Source organism: Ischnura elegans, chromosome 2 (assembly GCF_921293095.1).
Source record: "Ischnura elegans chromosome 2, ioIscEleg1.1, whole genome shotgun sequence".
Taxonomy (NCBI): Eukaryota; Metazoa; Arthropoda; class Insecta; order Odonata; family Coenagrionidae; genus Ischnura; species Ischnura elegans.
In genome coordinates, this window is record NC_060247.1 from 116,078,069 (window position 1) to 116,099,272 (window position 21,204).

General features: G+C 40.0%; 2 protein-coding genes across 2 annotated transcripts in view; both read right to left on the reverse strand.

The window, feature by feature from the left end:
• Positions 1-4,811, reverse strand: part of LOC124154461 (tonsoku-like protein) — a 62,100-nt gene extending 57,289 nt beyond the window's left edge. Inside the window, exons 1-3 of the mRNA XM_046528209.1 lie at positions 4,580-4,811; positions 4,372-4,499; positions 3,723-3,852 (exon numbers count right to left, since the gene is read on the reverse strand). Of these exons, the coding sequence (XP_046384165.1) occupies positions 3,723-3,852; positions 4,372-4,499; positions 4,580-4,592 (271 nt within the window). The 5' untranslated portion in view covers positions 4,593-4,811. The remainder of the gene's footprint in view (positions 1-3,722; positions 3,853-4,371; positions 4,500-4,579) is intronic.
• Positions 4,812-16,712: 11,901 nt separating this feature from the next.
• The window catches only part of LOC124154463 (neuroglobin-like), a 43,328-nt gene continuing 38,836 nt past the window's right edge, over positions 16,713-21,204 (reverse strand). The window contains exon 3 of the mRNA XM_046528212.1: positions 16,713-21,123. Within this exon, the coding sequence (XP_046384168.1) occupies positions 20,932-21,123 (192 nt within the window). The 3' untranslated portion in view covers positions 16,713-20,931. The remainder of the gene's footprint in view (positions 21,124-21,204) is intronic.

A 21,204-nucleotide genomic window follows, 5' to 3' on the forward strand; every position in this document is an offset into this window, starting at 1 on the left:
TAGGGTGACGTTTGGCAACTGCCGCAATAGGGCTCCATCGGTTATGTCTACCGGAACATTCTTGGTGCCCTCAGCCTGGATTACTCTGCTGATTATTATTAGTAGTAATTTCTAGAGGTGTAACTGCTTTATCTCTTTTGTCTGCCAATTATTATTAGTAGTAATTTATAGAGGTGTAACTGCTTTATCCCCTTCGTCTGCCACATTTTCCTTCCACTCGGCAAGTGCAACAGCAACTTCCACTCCTGAGAGCTTCTAGGAAAAAGAAAGTGATTGATCAGGCCACTCCTTTACTACCCTAAACTCAATCATCATACTAATAATAAAACCTTACTTAAATTACATGCATTAATTATACTAAAACTAAAAACCTTACTTTAATTTACATCTTGTTGGTCAACTTGGCCATTATTCAACACCCTCTGTCAATCGGAGAGAGGTCTCGAGACTCTCTTCAAGGCGGTTCTATCCAATGCTCCTTCCCATCCTCCCTTGATTTATGTGAGCGAGTCGTTGGAAAAAGCGCATTGAATTCTTTATTTCTCTCATTTGTCTTTCACCCATTCATTGGGTTCCGCAGACTAGTTTCATGTTAGCCCAGCTAGTTCACATGCATCATCACACAATGTACTGGTTAGTTATCTAAATCCATGCATTTCTTACTTCTGATTCAGGACTTTCACGAAACAATTCCACCTCATGCATCTAGATGCGTTCTATCTTGCAAGGGTTTTTTGTACCCTATCTTACCTCTCCCTGCTTTCAGGCCTTCTCAGCCACGAATAATTCTCTTCCATCCACCATTTTCACCAAATAAGGCATATATTGCTCATCTTTATGTGCACGGTAGGTTATGAAGGTTACCAAAACAGTTATGATGAGGCACCACACAAGACCATCGCTTCCTATTTCTTCTCCAAAATTTGAATCAATTGTCGGGACACTTGTGTCTACTACCCAATCTGGTTGAGATAACTTTAAATGGAGCGTTTTGATAGTCCATTTCTCGTTTCGAAGATCTTTCAAGTTTTTAAATCCTGGAAGTGTTTCTGGTTTTCTGGGATCTACTACTATGGTGTCTAATGTGGAGCATATAATTCACTGGGAAGAAGCGAAGCTTCTCTGTTGATCTCATGGATACTGGGACCGCGTAGTAAAAGAATCCATTCAGATTCGAAAAAACAGCATTAATATCAACAGAGACTGCGGCTATAATTTAAGCCATATATGGGACCACCTCTTAAAAATACGAGGGGACTGGCAGCCAATCAGGAGATGCTGAACCGCCCTCACCCACAGAATTCTGTATATACAGTGGAACTTGGTTATAACGGCATCGGCTGTAACGTCAACTCGGGTTTAACGTCACATTTTATACAGAACAGCCAAAATTGAACATTTTATGTTGAATGAAAACCTGTTTATATCGTCAACAAATATTGCGACGCTCGGGTATAGCTTCAAAAATTTGCGATTCTTAGGTTGCAAAAGTGGTAGTGTGATTGTATTATGTCCCAAAGTTCATAGAAACTATGTGTAGAAACATCAAAAGCAAAAAGAGGTCACAAGCTGGCGATGGGATGCAACTCTTTTGTTTAATTGGTGTGTGGACATATTCCAATGTACGAGTAGATTTCAAGAAACAGTGTTGTATATAGCAGAACATTTGCGTTTTTACTTTGTCCTTTCACTCAGGCTGCTTTTTTTATAACGTCAATCGGATATAACTTTAAAAATATTCTGGTCCCTTTGAAGATGTTATAACCAAGTTCCACTGTATACCCTGAGGCTTTGAAGATTTGGTATTGGATCCCTGAATCCCTGATGACAAAGGGCGAGTTGTCCATCGAAACGTTGGAAGGAGAAATGGAGGACCTGGCCCGGTGCAAAACCCGAGAAAACTTCACTGCATATTTTTCAATTATCATTTGTTCCTAATTTGAGCTGACTGGCTAGACTTCATTTTCATGAGATCAAGAAGACTTTACTTCAGTTAAGGAACAGAAAATTCTTAGATCGACCAACTGCCCCCAAAGCACAAGTACTGAGTCTTCAGGAGGCTTTATCTTGTTCTGGTGGCTGAAGACTGGACTGAAGGGATGACCTTTAAATTTACTATCCAATAGATGAGTGGGGTAAAATGACTTTGCTGCAGATGGGACAGAGAGACAGCCTTGGGAAATGATCAAGGGGGATTTTAATTGGCTATCTCACCTAGATTGAGCACAGGGGCTCTCTCAAATGTAAACGGAAAATGAAGATGAGTCAATCAATTTAAGAATTGGCCATAGATAATGTAGATAATTTGAAGAAGAACTGTTCAAACACGGATTCCATTGACCATTAAATACTACTCAGAAAGTAAAAAAGACACATGAGTAATGTTAATTACTTACCAGGTATGATTAGTTGGACAACCACAACTGAATTAACTCCTGCATAGCAAGAATGGTGCAATAAACAATGATCGACATTGCTGGAATGCAATTATGTCATTGCTAAGCAGCACTAAGAGTATACCACAAAAATCACTACAACTAACACAAGGACTTTTTCCTGCACATCCTCCATTTCCTCCCGACAGGTTATTTGCTCTTATAAACTCATTTTTTACATGGACTTACTTTACCATTCGTCTGTCGATGTCGTCTGTGTCGAACCATGGTCTGTGTAAACGCACGCTGGTTCTGAATTTTCTGAATTCATCTTTACGCTGGTTGAGAATGATGTAGGATGAACAGAACAAGAGAGAGTTCAGATATGTCTCAGCTTCAGGAAATTTTTGAAAAACTTCTGCATAGTGTGGAGATGAAAAGATTAATAAACAGGTCGTAGTGCTAAAAAAATGAATAACAAGTCTTGATACTGGGACTTAACTGTTTCTTTCTGCTCACTGACTTTGAATTACTACCTTGAATTTTCACCACCCATGGGAGAACTACTGCCAAAAGATATTTCTCATGGCTTTCATCCATTGTAGGCCAGGCATCACATCAACAGCAGAGGGCAAATACCCTGTCTACAGACCCGACAAGCCATTTTCAAGTTGAGTGAAGGATTGGGATAACTCTAGAATAGAGGTCATCGTAATCACAATCATGGTAAAAATTATTGAACGTGATGAATCTAAATGTAGAAAGGTGTTGCAATATTCCTATTTCTCAAAGCCTATTTAGGTACTAATGACGACACACTACTAAAAATACTGGACTAAGCTAGGATTCGAATTCAGATCTCCCTATTGCCGGTCAGGCATGTTAACCAGTACCCATTTTCTAAGAGCGAAATTTGAGATGGATTTTACCGAACATAGGTGTTGACCTCTCAAGTCCACATATTGGCACGTGTGGCAGAGGTCGTGTGTGCAAAGGTACTGTCGGAGTTAAAAACCCTATTTTGCCACTGTTCGGTGAAAACGAATTTCCTGACCTGCAATTGGGTGATACGGGTTCGAATCCCAGCTAAGTCAATAATTCCTTCATAGCTAACTTCACTCTTGGGTGTCTTTTACTCTCCACCCGTGCAAATGACTGGGCACAAAGTTACTTTTTTCATGAAGTGCTTCAAAACACTCGTTGTTTAGCTCTTGAAATATAGAAAAGGGTGTTTATTGACTCAAGAACATAAAATGCCCCAAAGAAACTGAAATGGAAATATTAACCCCAAATATTTAATTTCTGCTCCTACCTCACAGCGAAAGATTCAATTTCAATTATAATTACCCAAATGCTTTTCTTGATGCTTGAGGGCCTGCTTAAAATCCCCAATGTCACAGTAGATTTCTCCAACCATCCTATTAGATATCGCAACTGCAATTGGCCGATTGAGAGCCTCATTGATGTTTTCTTCTTCCTTGATAGAAATATATAAAGGTTGATTGACACAAATTATTTACCTTGTGTTGTTCAAACACGCATTTTCCATGCTATTAGAAATGGCAATTGCATTAAGCTAGATACTCGAAGATCAAAGTTAATGATTTCACAGTTGGACACACAATAAAAACAAAAAATGAATTTCAGACTAGAAATTAGGTAGTAGGGAAATTATCGTATTTCACAGTTAGGAACAATAGGAATTTTACATAGAACGTGCACAATATATGGTTAATGGAGTGATTAGAGCTAGTATAAGACTATTTCCAACTTTGTTTTTGGAACATAAAACTTGTACGAATGGAAAGCATTCAACAGTATTGTAAACAATTTTTTTAAAGCAGAAAACAATGTTTGTCCTTCCATTCACAAGTTTCAGTTCCTCATTTGAACCAGATCTTCATGCCATTATGTACTAGCACAGAATTTTTTATGAGGTGGTAATCGAATATTAATTTTTAACGCATTCCCTTGACGCCAAAACCAATATACTCACTTTGAATTGCCGTACTGCATCATCGTTCTTTCCAACCATTCTGTAGTAGTTTCCTAGTTCTCGGCAATAATGCGCTCGCTGATCCAAATTTCCGCATTCTTCTGCCCGCAGCTTTCTCTTGAGTAACCCTGAAAATATATACATAAATTATATTGACAATGTCTTCATAAATCACACTAATATTGACACAAATGTCTATGCAACGTACGTTTTTCCTCCATGACACGTTTTTCCACACTTGTTCCGGAGGAACTCCACGGGCCAAAGATAAATTTAAAAGTATTAAAATCAGTCCGTTTCCTTCGGAAATATTATACCCAAACCATGTCAAGCTCCTAGTTAAATATAAAATACACTTTCAACTTCCACAAGATGATAACATGATAACCATCGATCACCGTTCCCGCGGGTTCCCGCGCTCCCACACAAAATACGAGATATATCGTCGTTCTTGTGTCTACTTAGTTCGTGACTCTGACGCTGGCGCTTTTAGCAAACAAATTGAAAGGAAGGAAATTTGAGGAAAGGAGAAAAAATAAAAAAACAGGTTAACGCAAACAGCAACACCGTAAGCTCAGAGGAATAACATTGATTATGTATATTTATCCAAGGTTATCATATGCTAACAATGAAAGCGTAAGGATAGTCATAGGCTATAAATAAGGTTCAAATATCCCTGGAAGCGTTCCTTGAGGGATCACTGTATTTCACAACGTCCTTTTGAGCTTTTAGTCCAAATTAGACAGGTTATAACATAGAAGATTTTTTTAATCGTTCTCTGCTTGCGTGTAAATTTAGAAGGGTATTACTTTACAAGAGGTACAATATACCGTGCGGGGCTGTAGTACCCAAAAGTTACATTAGGGTGGTTTCCTATTATTTTTTTATTGCCTAATTCGAAAGATTATTACTCCTGGAGTATGTATTTCACGCTTTTAGATTTTTAAATGACGATATCTATTTTTCGCGATTGAATGAAAAGTGAAAAATTTCAAGCGCGCGAAAACACGACGCGTAAGTATGAATGCCGGGAAATCTCTCCGTGAGACGTATTTCTTGTTCCCGCTGCCGCCCTGTGAGGTGACCTTGAGGCGAGGCTTAGCGCTGATACGACGCAGGCTGCTAGCGGGTAGCTGAGTACCTTGCTGGCTGGTAGCGCTTGGCTTAAATAAGGATTATTAATACCTTATCACACGAGGAAAGCTTTCCGACCTTAGCCAGTTTTAGTAAGTGATTATTAATACATGTTTCCCTGAGCTCTGCGCCTCATGCATGCATTGGTAACCTCAGACGATGTATAACTCCTATCTTCTCCTATAGTAACTAGGTCCCTGTGACGTCACGTGGAGTGGCATCGCATGGGCGCCAATCTGGCCCTTTTCAAATGAGGACAAAAATGGACCATCGCCATTCGTCTAAACCGGTATTTCTAAAACGAAATAATTTGTATATTATGAATACACTAATGGTGGGTAACGAATCGCAATCAATGCCTTTCGTTTTCTTTGATGAAGGAAACTACCCTTTTCTCGGTTTAAATAAATTCATATAGTTAGGAATCCGTAGATTGTTGGTAGGATTCCCATTCATTAATTTACACACATCGGTGAACGGCTCAAAGTATAGTTGACGAGACAGTTGGGCCTAGCCTACACCACCTTGACAGAAGCCCCTGCCACGGAAGGCCCTGCGCACTTTGTGTGACGTCATCATCCGGAGGAAGGCCCCAGAGGAACGCATGCTTCGGTCGTTCGAACGGGTGATTCAAGTCTCACAAGATATTAACTTTCCCAAAGATTTATTTTAAATGAAATAATACAAAAAACGTACATAATTAAAAGTGGCTCACATACATGATCTAATAAAATCGAAGGTAAAAATGAAGATTTATTAACGCTGTAGGGTAACCGTAAAGAAATGAAGTTACATTTCGTATTCTGCTCATAAACAATTAAATATCGTTTTAACAAAATATTTAATATTGGTAATGCAAAATAATATGGTTAAGTTTTAAGGTTTTACAGAAATCGCAGTGAACACTCTTAAGAATAGAATGTTTGGACACACCATAGAAATGGTTGAACAAATTTAAAATGCGTTTCTTTGATGGCAGTACAACATTTCTTTAAATGATTGATGATTTTATGATGTTTATCGGTAGAGAATCCCAGAATATAGAAGCGGCGGTAGGTTGAAAATATGTCCGCCATACAGGCTTGAGGAATTCAAAGGATGTCAGAATAGGGTAGTTTCCTTCATCAAAGAAAACGAAAGACATTGATTGCGATACGTTACCCACCATCAGTGTATTCATAATATACAAATTATTTGGTTTTAGAAATCCCAGTTTAGACGAATAGCAATGGTCAATTTTAACCGCATTTGAAAAAGTCCAGATTGGCGCCCATGCGATGCCACTCCACGTGACGTCACAGGGACCTAGTTACTATAGGAGAAGATAGGAGTTTTACATCGTCTGATATTACCAATGCATGCATGAGGCACAGAGCTCAGGGCAAAGATCTCTTAATAATCACCTATTAAAACTGCCTATGGTCGGAAAATTTCCTTCGTTTGATAGGGTATTAATAATCCTTATTTAATCCAAGCGCTACCTGCTAGCAGCCTGCATCGCAGCGGCGTACATATCCTCGCCCCAAGGTCACCTCACACGGCGGCAGCGATAATCAGAATGACGTCACACGGGCTTTTCCCAGCATTCATAGTTAGCCGTCGCGTTTTCGCGCGCTTGAAAATTTTCACTTTTCATTTAATCGTGTGTAATTAATAATATTTTGATTTAGGCAGTAAAAAAAATAGGAAACCACCCTATTATTGCGTGTGATTTCTTTGAATTTAACTGTAGGCAGTTTAGTTCAGCCCAATCGCAGAGTGGGCGAATCTCAGCATTAATTACATCGTTAATTTTTACGGAGTTTCTTTTTAGGTAGAATGAGCACAGATTTTTTTTATTCGTCAGCACAAATCATGTTTTTACAGTGACACGTTGGTGCAAATGACCTTAGTTATCGAGGCACCCTAAAACAAAATACTACTACTACAGGGACAGACACTCTTAGTCAGATGAATAGTAAACAAGAGGTGCCCGAGGACGGAGCCTTGAGGGACACCGCAAGGAACCGGTAGACAGGAAGATAGCTCAATGCTTGAGTTCTGCCCGATATAAAGAAATGGAACCATTTTAGGTCAGAACTAGGGAAATTGAAGGATTTCAGTTAGCCCTAGAGCAAAATATGGTTCAAAAGACCGAAGGCCTTGCTGAAGTCAATTAAAGCATAAATGTGATCAATTTCCTGTCGGTGGCAAGGCGAATGCTGTTCGCAACTCTGATGTCAGCAGGGCAGTCTGGGTACTGAAGCCATTCCGAAAGCCCGACTGATAAGAATCAAGTTTGTCGTGCAATTTGGGGTATCCAGCGACTTGATGATGAACCATTCCACCCAGCGTTTTTGATAAGCCACATAGCATTGAGACAGACGAAAATCAGGATCCAAATCTCTTCGAAAATCCGAATTCTTAATTTAGTTTCATGAATTCCCACACAGCACAGGACGTCATCAGGATATCCTAATTTGGTCTCGTATGTCCTGATGACGTCCGTGATATCCCTGGGACGTTGTTGAGATATCCCGCCAGTATTTTACATTCTTAGGATAGTTTCTTGCGTCAATGAGTTCTTTACTCATTTCATTGGAGAGTGATTCCAGGAATAAGTGAATGTATCGATTTCTACTGAAATTGTGACACCATGATCGGTATTAATGTGTTGTCGCTTACCCCTTATGCATTTTTATTTTATACTTTTGCTGTTTACTATAAAGGAATTTAACAATTGCTTAAAATTAAAAGGCAACGTTTCAATGAACTCTAAATTCGTTTCCTTTACAAGCTCAACCTCAAAGACCATAAAGGCAATATAGTAAAGGATTTCCCACGCACTGTCTTTGCAGACAAATAAAAATGATTACTTTTAGAATGTACAGTTTTCTCTTGCATGAGTAAGTTCTTATATCACTTTCTCTACATAGAGTTTTTAATGAGCATTTTGGATGCAGCGATAACAATTATTTTAATGCTATTCGCCACGGAATGCTCATAAGCACACGCATTGCCAGTCAAACTGCATTCAGTTTCTCCGAAACATAAATTATTGCATTTAACTCAACTACCTTCACTGGAAAATTATATTTGCCTATATTCTGCGGAGCAATATCCCTAACAATAGCCGTCACCTGAAGACCCCTAGACACAACAAGGCATGGATTCATTTTTAGCAGTAATCTGTGTACAAAAAAATTAACGCTCTACGGCCCTGTGACAACTGAAAGAATAGAAGTCCCTAAGGTCGTGCTCTAGCTGGGCAAAACAGGGAAGGTGCATGAAGTTGGAGAAGATGTCAGCGGGTAGAAATGCAGCAATTAAAACTGAAAGAACACTAAAACAAGCACTCACACATGCTCACTCACCTAGAAGATTTGCAATGGGAACACATTTCCGCGTAGATCTCCATCACGCATTCAGGCAAAAATACAATTAAAAAATGTTGACTGTCACGCACGCTCCTCGCGGATTTGCTACAAAATTCCGCGCGGGACTCACGCACGCAATATATGTCCGAGGACGTAGGAGGTATAAGAAAGGGTTAATTCTACTGGTTGTAGAATTAGAGGCTTTTTGTATTGAACATGGAAAAAAGATACGCTATGTATTAAGCGTATTAAGTCTTAAAGAGGGTGAAAAGAAATTATTCAAGAATATATTTCCTACGAAAAGAGGTTCTAAGCCATTACAAATTGTGGAGGTGATGGGAGATGTGATCATTTTTACGAAGGTCAAGGACAAATATAGCACTGGAATTTAAGAGTCGCTGAAGTCTAATTTCACTAAAATGTCATCATAAACCAAGGCGCCAAGGGCGTACCCAGGATCAAAACTAGAGGGGGGAAAACCGTGGTCGTTCAAGTTGGTGCACAGGAAAGGTTATAGGAAAAAAATTTCAAGAAAATTATAACAGAGCTGTATTAGCTTTGGAAATTATATGCTCAATAATAATATATTTTTAATTAATTGCATGTTTGATACAAATTTCACTTTTCTTGGGTTTAAACAAAAATTCATTCCAAACTTTCGTTTTGACATACATATACTTTTGTTTCCAGGGGGGGCGGCTGCCCCCTTGTGCTCCCCGGTGCGCCCATGCAAGGCGCAGTAATCAAGTGATGGGAAAACAAGCGTTAAAATAAGTATCTTACGAGTAGTAAAAGGAATAAAGGATTTGAGCGTCTCCAACCTATATAAGGCTTTATTGAACTTACTAGAAATTGTGTCATCATGTGATGATTCCTCGACAGATAATGAGTGAGAAGATTACCGAGGCTTCTAAGAGAGTTACTTTTCTCATGGCAATTGTTGTATATAGAGTTACTAAAGCCAATATCGGCGTCCCCAACTTTAATATGGGAGGAAAGGAAAAATTTAATTTTTCCAAGTATTCTGGAGTCACCAAAAATGATTTCCTGTGTTATAGAGGTATTTAAAAAAATTTCCTATGACCATGCATGGATTGCTGAAACCCATTCATTGACGAGGGATATCGCGGCTGCCAATTCATCATAATCTGGGGATCATCGGCATAAATCATGTATTTGGAGTGTCTAAGGCTCTTTGAAATGTTAAAGATATTAGACTGAATAATAGAGGCTCCGATACTGACTCTTGCTGCACCCCTCAGCTTTAGGACTTAGGTAATGGGTCTCAAGAGTGCGTTTTCAACAAGCAAGGAAAAAATGAGTTAGATCAAGAATAGTTGAATATTTAAAGCAGAAATGATAGAAAATTTTCTGGGGAATTAAAAAATGAAGAAATTTGAAATTATATCAACCCCAGATAAGAGGTAACGGCGCATATATTTACATAGTAATTCAGGAGAAGTATATTTAAAAAAAATGGAAACATTCATTATTGCGAGGCACGAGAATACAATCAAAGGAGTAAGAGGTAGAGAGAAGGTGTTTATTTGGCTTATAGGAAGCAGAAATGAAACGCTCATTAAGTTGTTCAACGGATATATGCAATGTAAAGGAATTAACACGAAACCGAAGAGACCAAGTTTTATACATCCACGACAGGTTTGGGTTGCGTCTCAAATATCGAGGAAAACTTGTGAGCAATAAAGGCGCTTGGCCTCCAAAACCCGTGTCTATATTAAGTTTCGCAGTTTTTGGAACAACTGAAATACCTAACGTCAGGGGCGCAGCTAGGAATTAAAGCTGGTGGGGGGGTTTAGGTGCAACTAATACCGGGGTGTGTGGGGGAATGAAATATCCACCAGGATAAGCGGTAGGTGCGAGATTAATGAATTGCGGAATTTTAAAGATAAATGGTTCAAAATGTTGAGTTTTATGGCTTTCTGAGGGATATTTTATTCATCCTTACACTATTCTATTACGAATATCCACCAGGATAAGCGGTAGGTGCGAGATTAATGAATTGCGGAATTGTAAAGATAAATGGTTCAAAGCGGTGAGTTTTACGGCTTTCTGAGGGATATTTTATTCATCCCTACACTATTTTTTTAGCAATATCAATCCATTATTATAATTATTATTATGGATTAAAATTAAAAATTTCTCTCAGCTCTGGGGAAGGGGGGGGGGGGGGTTAGCTCCCAAAACCCACCCCTCTCTGCGCCACTGCCTTACGTTCCCTTGTACGAAGGATTCTCGGCGTAGTGGATTTCTTTCCGATATTATCTTCATAATATCGAGGCTGAACCATGGGGATTTATGTTGAGCGGTATACCACGTAAATGAGAACCTTCGAGATATTTGAAATGAAAACTTCAAATATAATTAGTTCAGATTTACGGAAATAAATCTCGAATGAAGAAAATAGCACTGCAACTTTAATATTATGGTGAACATAGGCTCCAACACCTCCACCAGTTTTACCAATTCGGTCGTGTCTTATTAAACTATTATGGGGTAGAGCAACCATATCGTCACTAATATTTAACTTAAGCCACGTTTCAGATAGAAAAATAGCATCAAAATCGTGATCGAAATACAATCAAAACGCATCACCATGTCTAAATAAGGACTGAAAATTTGCAAGGCAAACACGCAATTCGTCAACATACGGGCTCCTGGGGTGGACAGAAATATGTGAACGGCATAAAAATTCCTATCTTTAACGATGGATGTCATCTTCAGACGTAATGGAGAGAACTTCACCCCAAACACGTTTCCGAGCAAGGATTTTTTCATTTCTTACTCAAAGGTGTTTCATTTTTACCTCATCTCTGAGCTTGCGGGCCATTTCGTAAAGCTGCTTTTTGAACGGAGCTTGTGACTTGTTAACATGCACGGGCCGCAGTCGCAGTAAAACCAATACCGCGAGTTGAGAGGTTCTTCTTCACTCGGCGGGAATAAACAATGCGGTTAGCAAGCACTTCTGACAAACCGAACGATAAAAGAGCAGGGCCTGGACAGTGTTTGAGGATGGACAGGGCCTGGGTCTAAAAGCGTAACGTATATCGGTTGCTTCAAGTGGAACAACAAGAGCTGTCCAAGCATGGCACACAATGGCATAAACACACTCTCCATCAGCGAAGGGAACACCATGAATTTAAATCGCATTTGTAGCAAGCACCTTTTTGGCTCGCCGCAGATGAAATTCAACACGATTTCGCGGATAATCATTTTCACTCTTTAGGCCATCCAGCTGTTCACTCACTACACTGATTAATGTTATGAGCTTCTGAAGGGAGGCGGTGAATTTGGCAACCACTTTATTAAAATGAAGAGTGAAGTCGAATTCAGAGACGGAGTATTCGATGTACGCAATAATATTTGTAAAAATGAAAACTTCACTGTGGTGGGCAATTGAGCCAAATGCATTTTATTGATATCGAATGTCTTAATCGAAATTTTAATTCTGAATTGAGCTAAAAAATTGTCTCTATTACCAGAATATTAGGAATGCTTCAGGAAAGCTTCCTGCAGTACAAGTACGAGTTAGGTAAAAACTATGTCTGCTGGTAAAGGGCAGCAGGGGCCTCATGTGCTTGGGGAAATCTAATTTTTTGCAAAAATAGGTCATTATCTGCTTGTCCGTTTAATTGACCTGGCCTCTTTGAATGAGACGATTCAAGCAGTAAAACGCGGACGTATATTTCGTTGCGACTGGAATCGAAGCACAGCGCTCGCTCTTGGGTATGACATCCGAAAGAAGATATATTTTATAACCCTCACCAGAGGATTAACTGGTTGGTAATGAGATGAGGTGCTGTATGAAGGTATTATAAGGCCCTCCGGCCGGTTCAGCAGCATCTACCGAAAGTCATTTTTTAGCCATTATACTGTATGCTTTGTTTTAACTTTCGAATATTTCGTTATTAATGATAGGAGCACTTCGTGTTTTATATCATTCTTCTTAGCTTTTTTATTACTTTACAAATATGCTATTTAGATTGAGATATTAGATAGGTAATGCTTACGCAAGGAACCTAGCCTCGTGGGCTCTATCCGACGAACTCCCAAGGGGGGGGGAGGAAAGGATTGGAGCGGGAGGGTAGAACGCTTACCCCAAGGCCGAAAGTAAAACCAAGGAGGGCGTGGGAGGTCTAGCGAAACCTGGCTCAGTCATTAATGTGCCAACGATTTTGGAGGATTTTCCTATTACAGAGAAAAATCTATCGATCAAATCGTTGGATAGATTGAGTTATGGTGCGATGATTGAGTTGGTTAGATTAAGTAAAAAAATCGCCCGTTCGCCCGTCCCTTTCCTCTCCCCGACGAAGGCAACTAATTCACTTCTAATAGAATTATTAACTTTTTTTAGATTGCAATATTATGAGAAAGTAAAAAAAAATAATTATTCTATTAGAAGTGCTAGTTGCCTTCGTTGGGGGGAGGAAAGGGACGGGCGAACGGACCCGTCAGCTACCTATGTCGGTCCCATACAGTTTTTTTATGTCGGTCCTTTCCTCCCCTCCATTGCTCGCGGCTCAGGTACTTCGCGGGCCCGTGCGCCAACTTACGGTATACACACTATAAGACAGAGAAGGCATAACTCCCGCTCGAACTGTCATCTTTCTCGATTTTCTACTTCATTACTTGTTTGAGACTATAGGCATCATTCTGAAAATACCTGGATATGTGGAATACACCCGGACCCTTCGAGGTGTCCGATTGAATTCTGCGATAGCGATGAACGCCACTCAAAGCCAAGACGTGAATATTGACAATGAGAGAAAGTAATATCCGTGCTACGGAAAAACATTTTCAACACAGGTTGAACATGGAGGGGTTTGAAATAAAAAAGAACTCCGTTTCCACTTGGCCAGCAGAAGTAGGTGAATTACGAATTTAACATTTGGAGAATTTCTTTGAAAATTCACAAATATCCCTAACTTACCACCAAGCGATCACCAATTAGTGGAATAGTGTATTTTTACCTCATAAAATTTTCATGAAACTTCGAAATTGTTAAAAAAAACTGAAACCAATCCATTATAAATAAGCACACTCTTATGAACAAATTAATAAACCTTCATAAGTTAAACTACCTCCTAAATTAGAGATACATTACTATTAACCCTCAATAATGCAGTGATCGGCTACAATGCACCAACATGAAGGCATCATGAACATAGAGAAAGTAATAAATGTTATAAAAAGCAACTGAATTAGCAAACCGAAAAGTCAGGGAAAAACTTGGATTGGAATGTTACGAACGATTTACAGCCAGCCGTAGTAATTACCGAAGGCGGGAAGGAAATTACATAGCCTAAGTTCAGACCATAGGATTAATTTCCAAATAAGAAAGATTTCGAATAGAAAGTTCTCCACTACATAGGATTTTTTAGGGATCGTTAAAAAAAGAAGCGATATAAATAATAATGAAGAGGAGGAAGTTAACCCGAGATTTAGGCTTTAGCATCAGTAGCTCTTGAAAGTGTATCCTGAAGGAAAACAAACGGGCGTGCGTGAAATCTTACTTCTTATTTTAATGCAGATGTATTCACATGTCAGCATCTCATTCCCGTTATTATATTTTCCAAAAAACAATTTTTTATCGCTTACATGCTTGAAATATGCCTCGTTAATACGTGGAATATAGAGATGTTATTCGTATAGCATCGACCATCAGAATGCGCATCATTGCAATTCAATGTACGACCAATCAGATTATCCTTTACTCCCCTTTGTCTGAGCATTGTCTGCTTGAGTAGGAGGAATGGGCCCGTTACCACGTGCGTCGTTTGTCGGAGCACCTTGTGCCCTGCTGCGGCGAACTCTTAATTTCTTTATTCAGTTGTGTCTTTTTCTCTTAGTGAATCACTAAATTTTGTTATACGTATAGAAACAATTCCATTGAATATTTTTGCGGCTAGATACTTTAAGACACATAAAAATTAAAATAGCTTGCGTGCGAGAATGATGAACGACCATGGAAGCAGTGGCAGCGAGGGGTTTGGGGGATAAAACCCTCCCCAGAGCTCAGAGAAATTTTTACGTTTAATCAATTTTACTTAATGGATTAGTATTACTTATAGAATAGTGTTAGGATTAATCAAATATCCCTCAGAAAGCCATAAAACTCGCCATTTTGAACCATCAATCTTAAAATTTTCTGGAGGAAGACCCCGCAACTCCCACTTACCCTGGCGGGTATGCAATACCCCCACATCCCGAAGTATTAGTTGCGCCTAAAACCCCCCCTAGCCTTAATTCCTAGCTGCGCCCCTTCATGGAAGAATACGCGGTCCTACGCGAAAATTTGTTTCTTAGAGAAAATCCGCGAGGTGCGTAAGTTTGAGTGTGAAATTCCTACTTAGTTTTATATTTTCGTCTATTTCTTTGGTGTGATTGGGTCACTGGCGTGAGCGGAAGCTTCGCAAACCTGAGTGTGTATGTGTTGTTGAAACCTACGAGGAAATCTGATAGGTGAGTGAGTGAGCTCGCGCGCGATTGTTTGTTTCATAGTGTTTCAACTTAATTTCTGTGTATCACCCCACTGTCTTCTTTCCAACTTCCCACCCGCCATCTTTTTGTCCAGCAAAGAGATCGGCCTTGGGAAATTTATTTTCTTTCGACTGTTAAACGGCCGTAGATAGTTCAATCCCCTGTATTTTAGGAACAGTTTACTTACATCAACATCTAGAGGAATTCACTCTATATATATTGCTAGAATATTTTATCGCGGTTTGCAAATATATAGAAGTTTTACTATTAATCTCTATTTATAGTCCCGAAAATTAATATAAATCTCGAAAACAAAGACTCAGAGAACGCTTGAGCGAAAACTTTTACGTCTTAAAATGTCATTTTCTATCACACTGCGAAATTTGAACGCGATCTCGTGGTGGCACTTGAGTAAGTACCTTCCCTTGTACGTTTTTGGGGAAACAATTTTCTATTTAAGATTTTATTTGGGAATAATGTTCGCGTCTCACTGTATTAACTATGATTCTGATACCTGGAGTGACGATTTGTCGGTGTACTCCATTAAGTTCATATTTCATGCATCGTGGGAGCATGTTGACTTTTTGAAAACTCCTAACAACACTTAATTGAACTCTGCTCAGCTTGTGGTATCGTCGTATCTTCGGAAAAGGCTGATACCGGAGTCTTTTTTCGTGGACACTTCATCGAAAATCATACTGTATTAACATTTTTCGGGTAGGTAAAAAATGACATTTTTATTCATGCTGGCCAAATAACTTTGCTTGTTATAACTCATGTGCTTCCTCTTTATGTGCCAAGTGTAATTATAATTAGGTAGCTAAATCGCGTGTTATGCTTTAAGTTATATAATCAATTTTGACATGTTCATGGTGCATTTCTTGTTATAGAATACCTAATCATATACATACCTGATTCCACCTCGAACCTTGGGCGCAGCCATTACTTCTGTGCGGTGAAGTTCACATAAAACGAAGGCGGTAAATACTGTTTCAAGGCATCATCCTCCAATCAATGTGTTGTTCCGCATGAGTTTTGGTCAAATTAAATTTATCTTTCATTTCACACGCATTTTAACGTAAAAATTCGAAAAGTGTCAACCATATGAAAGATTTATTTGTATTTGAGCAAAACTCAAGGGGGCAACAACATCGATTATATTTTCGTTTCATCACATTACAGTCAGATATTTCAAAAATGATTCGAGAGTAATATTAAAAGAAATCACAGCCTCGGCAAAAAAGAAATGAACCAATCTCTCAGTGGCTTTGGTTGGATAGGTCTAAATGATGAGTAACAAAAGAAAACCTTGGACAGGGTGGGAGATGACAGAAATGAACAAAACTACATAAATACGGTGGCAAATAATATTATTTTCTTCAACATTTTGCAATAGAAACTTGACAGCCAACATTCACTTCACTGCAATGTCCCTCCCCCCCACTAACTACCAACAAGAAAGGCATCGCTATGTAACACAGACAAAACACATCGAGAGGCGAAAGGCGTTTATCACACGCAACAATGGCGCGGCACCCTCTGCTTGCGTGGCGTGGCGCTAGTGATGGCCCAAGTTGGTCGTCTCGGTCATGTCCATCACAGTTCACTGTTTCGAGTTAATCGCGAATGATCGGTCATGGTTATTGGTCGGTCGACACTGAAAACAAACAAATGCTGGTCGCCATGTACCGCGTACGGGAGCTGTTGAAGCCGAGGTCCTCCAACAACGGTTGACTTTCATGCCTATTAAAGGAGAAAATAGACAAAATTCAAATGTGCATGATGGAGTGATAAAAATGTTCCATTGGATCCTAGTCATTTTCATCCGCCGTCGCATTCTTATCCAGGTCAAATGATCTGAGAAAATATTCGCGTGATTTCCCACGTAAATGGAGTATAGAAAATTATTATATATTACAGATTTTTCGTTCTAAATTCCTTGCCATGTATTTTAATGGCACGTGATTCTCGAGGCCTTTCTCATGATTTTTAGATGCGAAATTACATGGCACCACTTTAAGAAAGGAACAGGTCTATTTTTTCAGAGTTCAGGGTTAGTCAGTGGTCATTGGATGGTCGGTCACGGCTGTCATCCATTGCAACCGATCACAAGCACCGAATCCTTGGAGTGTCATCGGCCGCTCGTCATCGAAATAAGTGCACAGTGGGTCAAAACCCATCTCGATCGCGACCAACGTAGTTCCCCAAGCCCTTGATCAGGCGTTATTGCGAGGTACGGTCAATTTAAATAAGAAAATCATTTATAAATTAAGCTGCAAGGTCAATAGAGTGGATCTTCTCAATCATGTATTAAATGAATGTGCCACATCTTTAGCAATTGTTCAATTTTCGTAACAATTCAAGGAGAGGAATGGTTAAATACGCTGTATCATTTAAGAGTAAAAAATGATTCACGACAAATTTTACTCGAAAATATTAGTCTATCGAAAGTATCCAGGCAAGTGCCTTCTAAAAAGGTGAAAAAAAGAAACTAATTCAACAAAAAATGATGCAATTATAGCATTGCTAATTTCATTTTGCGTGTCTTACTCGGCTTCCAAAACAATTTGTGGCGCGGCGATGAGTGCCGAACGAGCCATTTATTCTTAATGTTTGCATTTAATTATTTGCAGCTGGGAGAAATATCATGGGGAAGCTACGAATTTTAAAGGATTGTTTAATCACAAATGTAAATTTTGGTCAACAACCCTTGTTACTTCCAGCTTACTTCCCACTGAAATTCGGATCGCTCATGCCATCAGCGACGCCAGTGGCGACTTTATGAAATCCAATCAAATGAGCGGGGGGTGACAGCATATTTTTACACGACTGGGGTATCCTAAATAGCAATATTCGTGGAGCGGATGAACGTGAGTCGAAAGTAATCGGAGCGGGGCATCACGGCTATCGGGCATCGCAGATCACGCGTGCTACGTCGGCGTGACGCCATAGCATCGGGAGCGACATGCGAAGTGACTGCTAATGATGACCAAACTCCCAGCCCGCTACGTTTCCAAAAAAAAACTAAAGACCTCGAGAAACGATCATGCTCCGATCATGATCCCTTAGTTATCTTTGCGAAAATAGTTTTTCATCTCCCTAGGATAATACAGGCGGCCCACGAAGGAATGAAAACTCAGTGTCGACTACAAGCATAGGCGTATCTAGAAGTGACGGAAAGGAGGTCAACAGGACAGGGACAGAGGACAGAGGAAATTTTGGAACACATGCATCTCGAAACGCCGTCCGGAATTTGTTCTTATCATTGAAATTCCCTTAGTGATAACCTGTTTCGAATCAATGTTTTTAAGTTTTTTTTATTTATAGCAGGGTTAAAATCTTCACAACTCCTCTTGGAGGCACGGGTTAAAACGTCTATGCTGACAAGAGAAACCAGAGCTTCTTCAGAAGCTATGAATAACGTCTTCAAATTCATCAGCCAGATCTTCAACGGATAGGACTCGGGCAAAATCCCTTTTCGCGTACAAGAAAAAAATGGCCCAGGGTTAAACACTTCATTGTACATATATAATGTGCGCATTTTGGGTGTGAATTTTTAGCAAAACCTTGAAAGAAGGGTCCCATTGAGTAACATAAATGCCTCTCTAAATCAGAGCATATGTTATGAGTGTGCTCCACCGATAAAAACTACATGCTTTGCCTTCCCTTCTCAGTCTCCTATCATAGGACAAAACATTATGTCGCAAAGTTTGCGGGTTATTTTAACGTCACCAAATGGAAATAGGATTTGAGGATGACCTTTCACGACACGTAAGCAGCTGCAAGACACACCGAAAGTTAGACATCATCATCCATCGCACTTTAAAAGTCATCCGATCCAACTAGGCACAGTTTGTAGCCACAATTTCTTCCCCCGAACCAAGCAACGAGCTATGCGCTTTCTACATACGCAATTTTTTTAACCATATTACTAAATCATAATTTCACTTATTTCTTCCACTGAGGAGTTTACTAAAGGGAAATTTCTATTCCACAGGGATTTTTCAAATTACCCTAGATTCATAATTTTTCTCATTCTAAATGACAGACAACAAGATACCCTATGACCAATGAGATATGCTCTACGCTATTACTTCCTGAAGACAGCTGACGGACTGATTCCTCGCCACTTGAGAGAAGCTACCATAGCATTGATGTCGTACAAGAATTTCATCACAATAAAATATTCGGCAGCATCTACTCCAGGATTTCTTTTTTCACGGGGAAATCAATTGCTCGCAGTCATGGCGAACAGCTGACAATTACAAGAAGACTTCAGAATCGTCGCATAAGTGTCCAAGATAGGTTATTTCTAGACACACCTTCACCTTCAGTTCACTAGTTCTGAGAAACACGGCACTAAACCAAACATTTTCCGTTGCAATTGAGAGAGAGATCACTTGAACTAAATGCAGAATGACGAGAGAAGAGAACATCCCATAAACCTCCAATGAACCACCCACCAGAGCGTGGCCGTTCTTCTCCTCGCCAATAAACACATGGGGGAAGCAAAGAAAGCGTTCTTCAGAGGCTTGTTCCTGACATCCACAACATCAAATGATAAAAATTGAGACACATTTTTTTTAATTATCCTTTTCGGCGAACATAAATACTCAAGTCCTCACTGACGAAGCTGCAGAACTATATATTATAATATATATATCGAGGCACACTCTTATCACCTTTGGTCATAATTTCAAGGAAATGTATACACGTCTCTCAGCACAAAATCACTGTCTAGTTACTCAACCCCCCCTTTATTCATCTCCTAAACGTGAGTTAGACGTCTGAAATAGTATCTTCAAAAAATATTACTTTCCTATAATGCATTTGGACATCCAGCACATGCCTCCTCTTTATCAAAAGATGCGCCGGGGCTAGACCGCGAGGACCCGAAGAGCACAATTGACAATCATTGGAATGCCACCGTCGACTACTGCATGACAAAGGGACGCACACTACAGGAGACACTCGGTTGCCACAACAAACCTTCGAGTCTCCTCGTGACTGCCATCGGCCGACGCTGCGTACAACAGGCGACGACCATTGGTCAACAGCTCAGTGCAGTTGTTTTAAGGATCTTCCCTTGTCGCAGCCATCGACAAATGCGATACTGGTCATTATTAGCCATCCAGACGCGTCAAGTTCCTCGGGAGTAGAAAATCGAGCAAATCTGGTATAGCATTTGTTCTGTTGCCCGTAATGGCACCCAGGCACGTCTTCTTCTCCCACGAGAACGAAAGACGAGACGAGAGGCACCGGCAGTCCTCCCGAATGGAAGCAGTGAGAAATGGTTCACGCGATATTTTTTTCGTTGGCAGACAAACCTACCGTCGGCCCCTCACTATCGGCCAAAAAAATGTCAGGAGAGAGTTGCCACATGCACCCCTGTTTCATCCTATGCTTCATCCTAATCAGCTGCGTACACTTACAACATAACATTCACATGTACAAATATAAATATATAAATATCTGTATATACATAACGTGTACGTCGTGATTGTGCACTATTGAGTGCGTGCTCAGTCGTTTTTGATTGACAGCGTTCGGTTGCCGCGCCCTTGTCCCGTCCTCACGCATCTTTCTTCTCCTTCCTCTGCATCGGCTGTCCTCCTCCCTTGACTCGCGCCTCCTCACGCTGGTATCCATCCACCAACGTTTGAATTATGAACTTGATGGTGGTCTGGTAGATAACGTCCACGTTGTCCGTGTAGCGGTCGCCAAGAGTCGCCCTCACTGCCTCCAGGAACGGCTTCTCAATGCGCTGCAACGAAAGAGATAGAGACAGACAAATGAGCACCGAGGCAAATTTCGCAATTGATTCCTCTTCATCATCTTCCACACC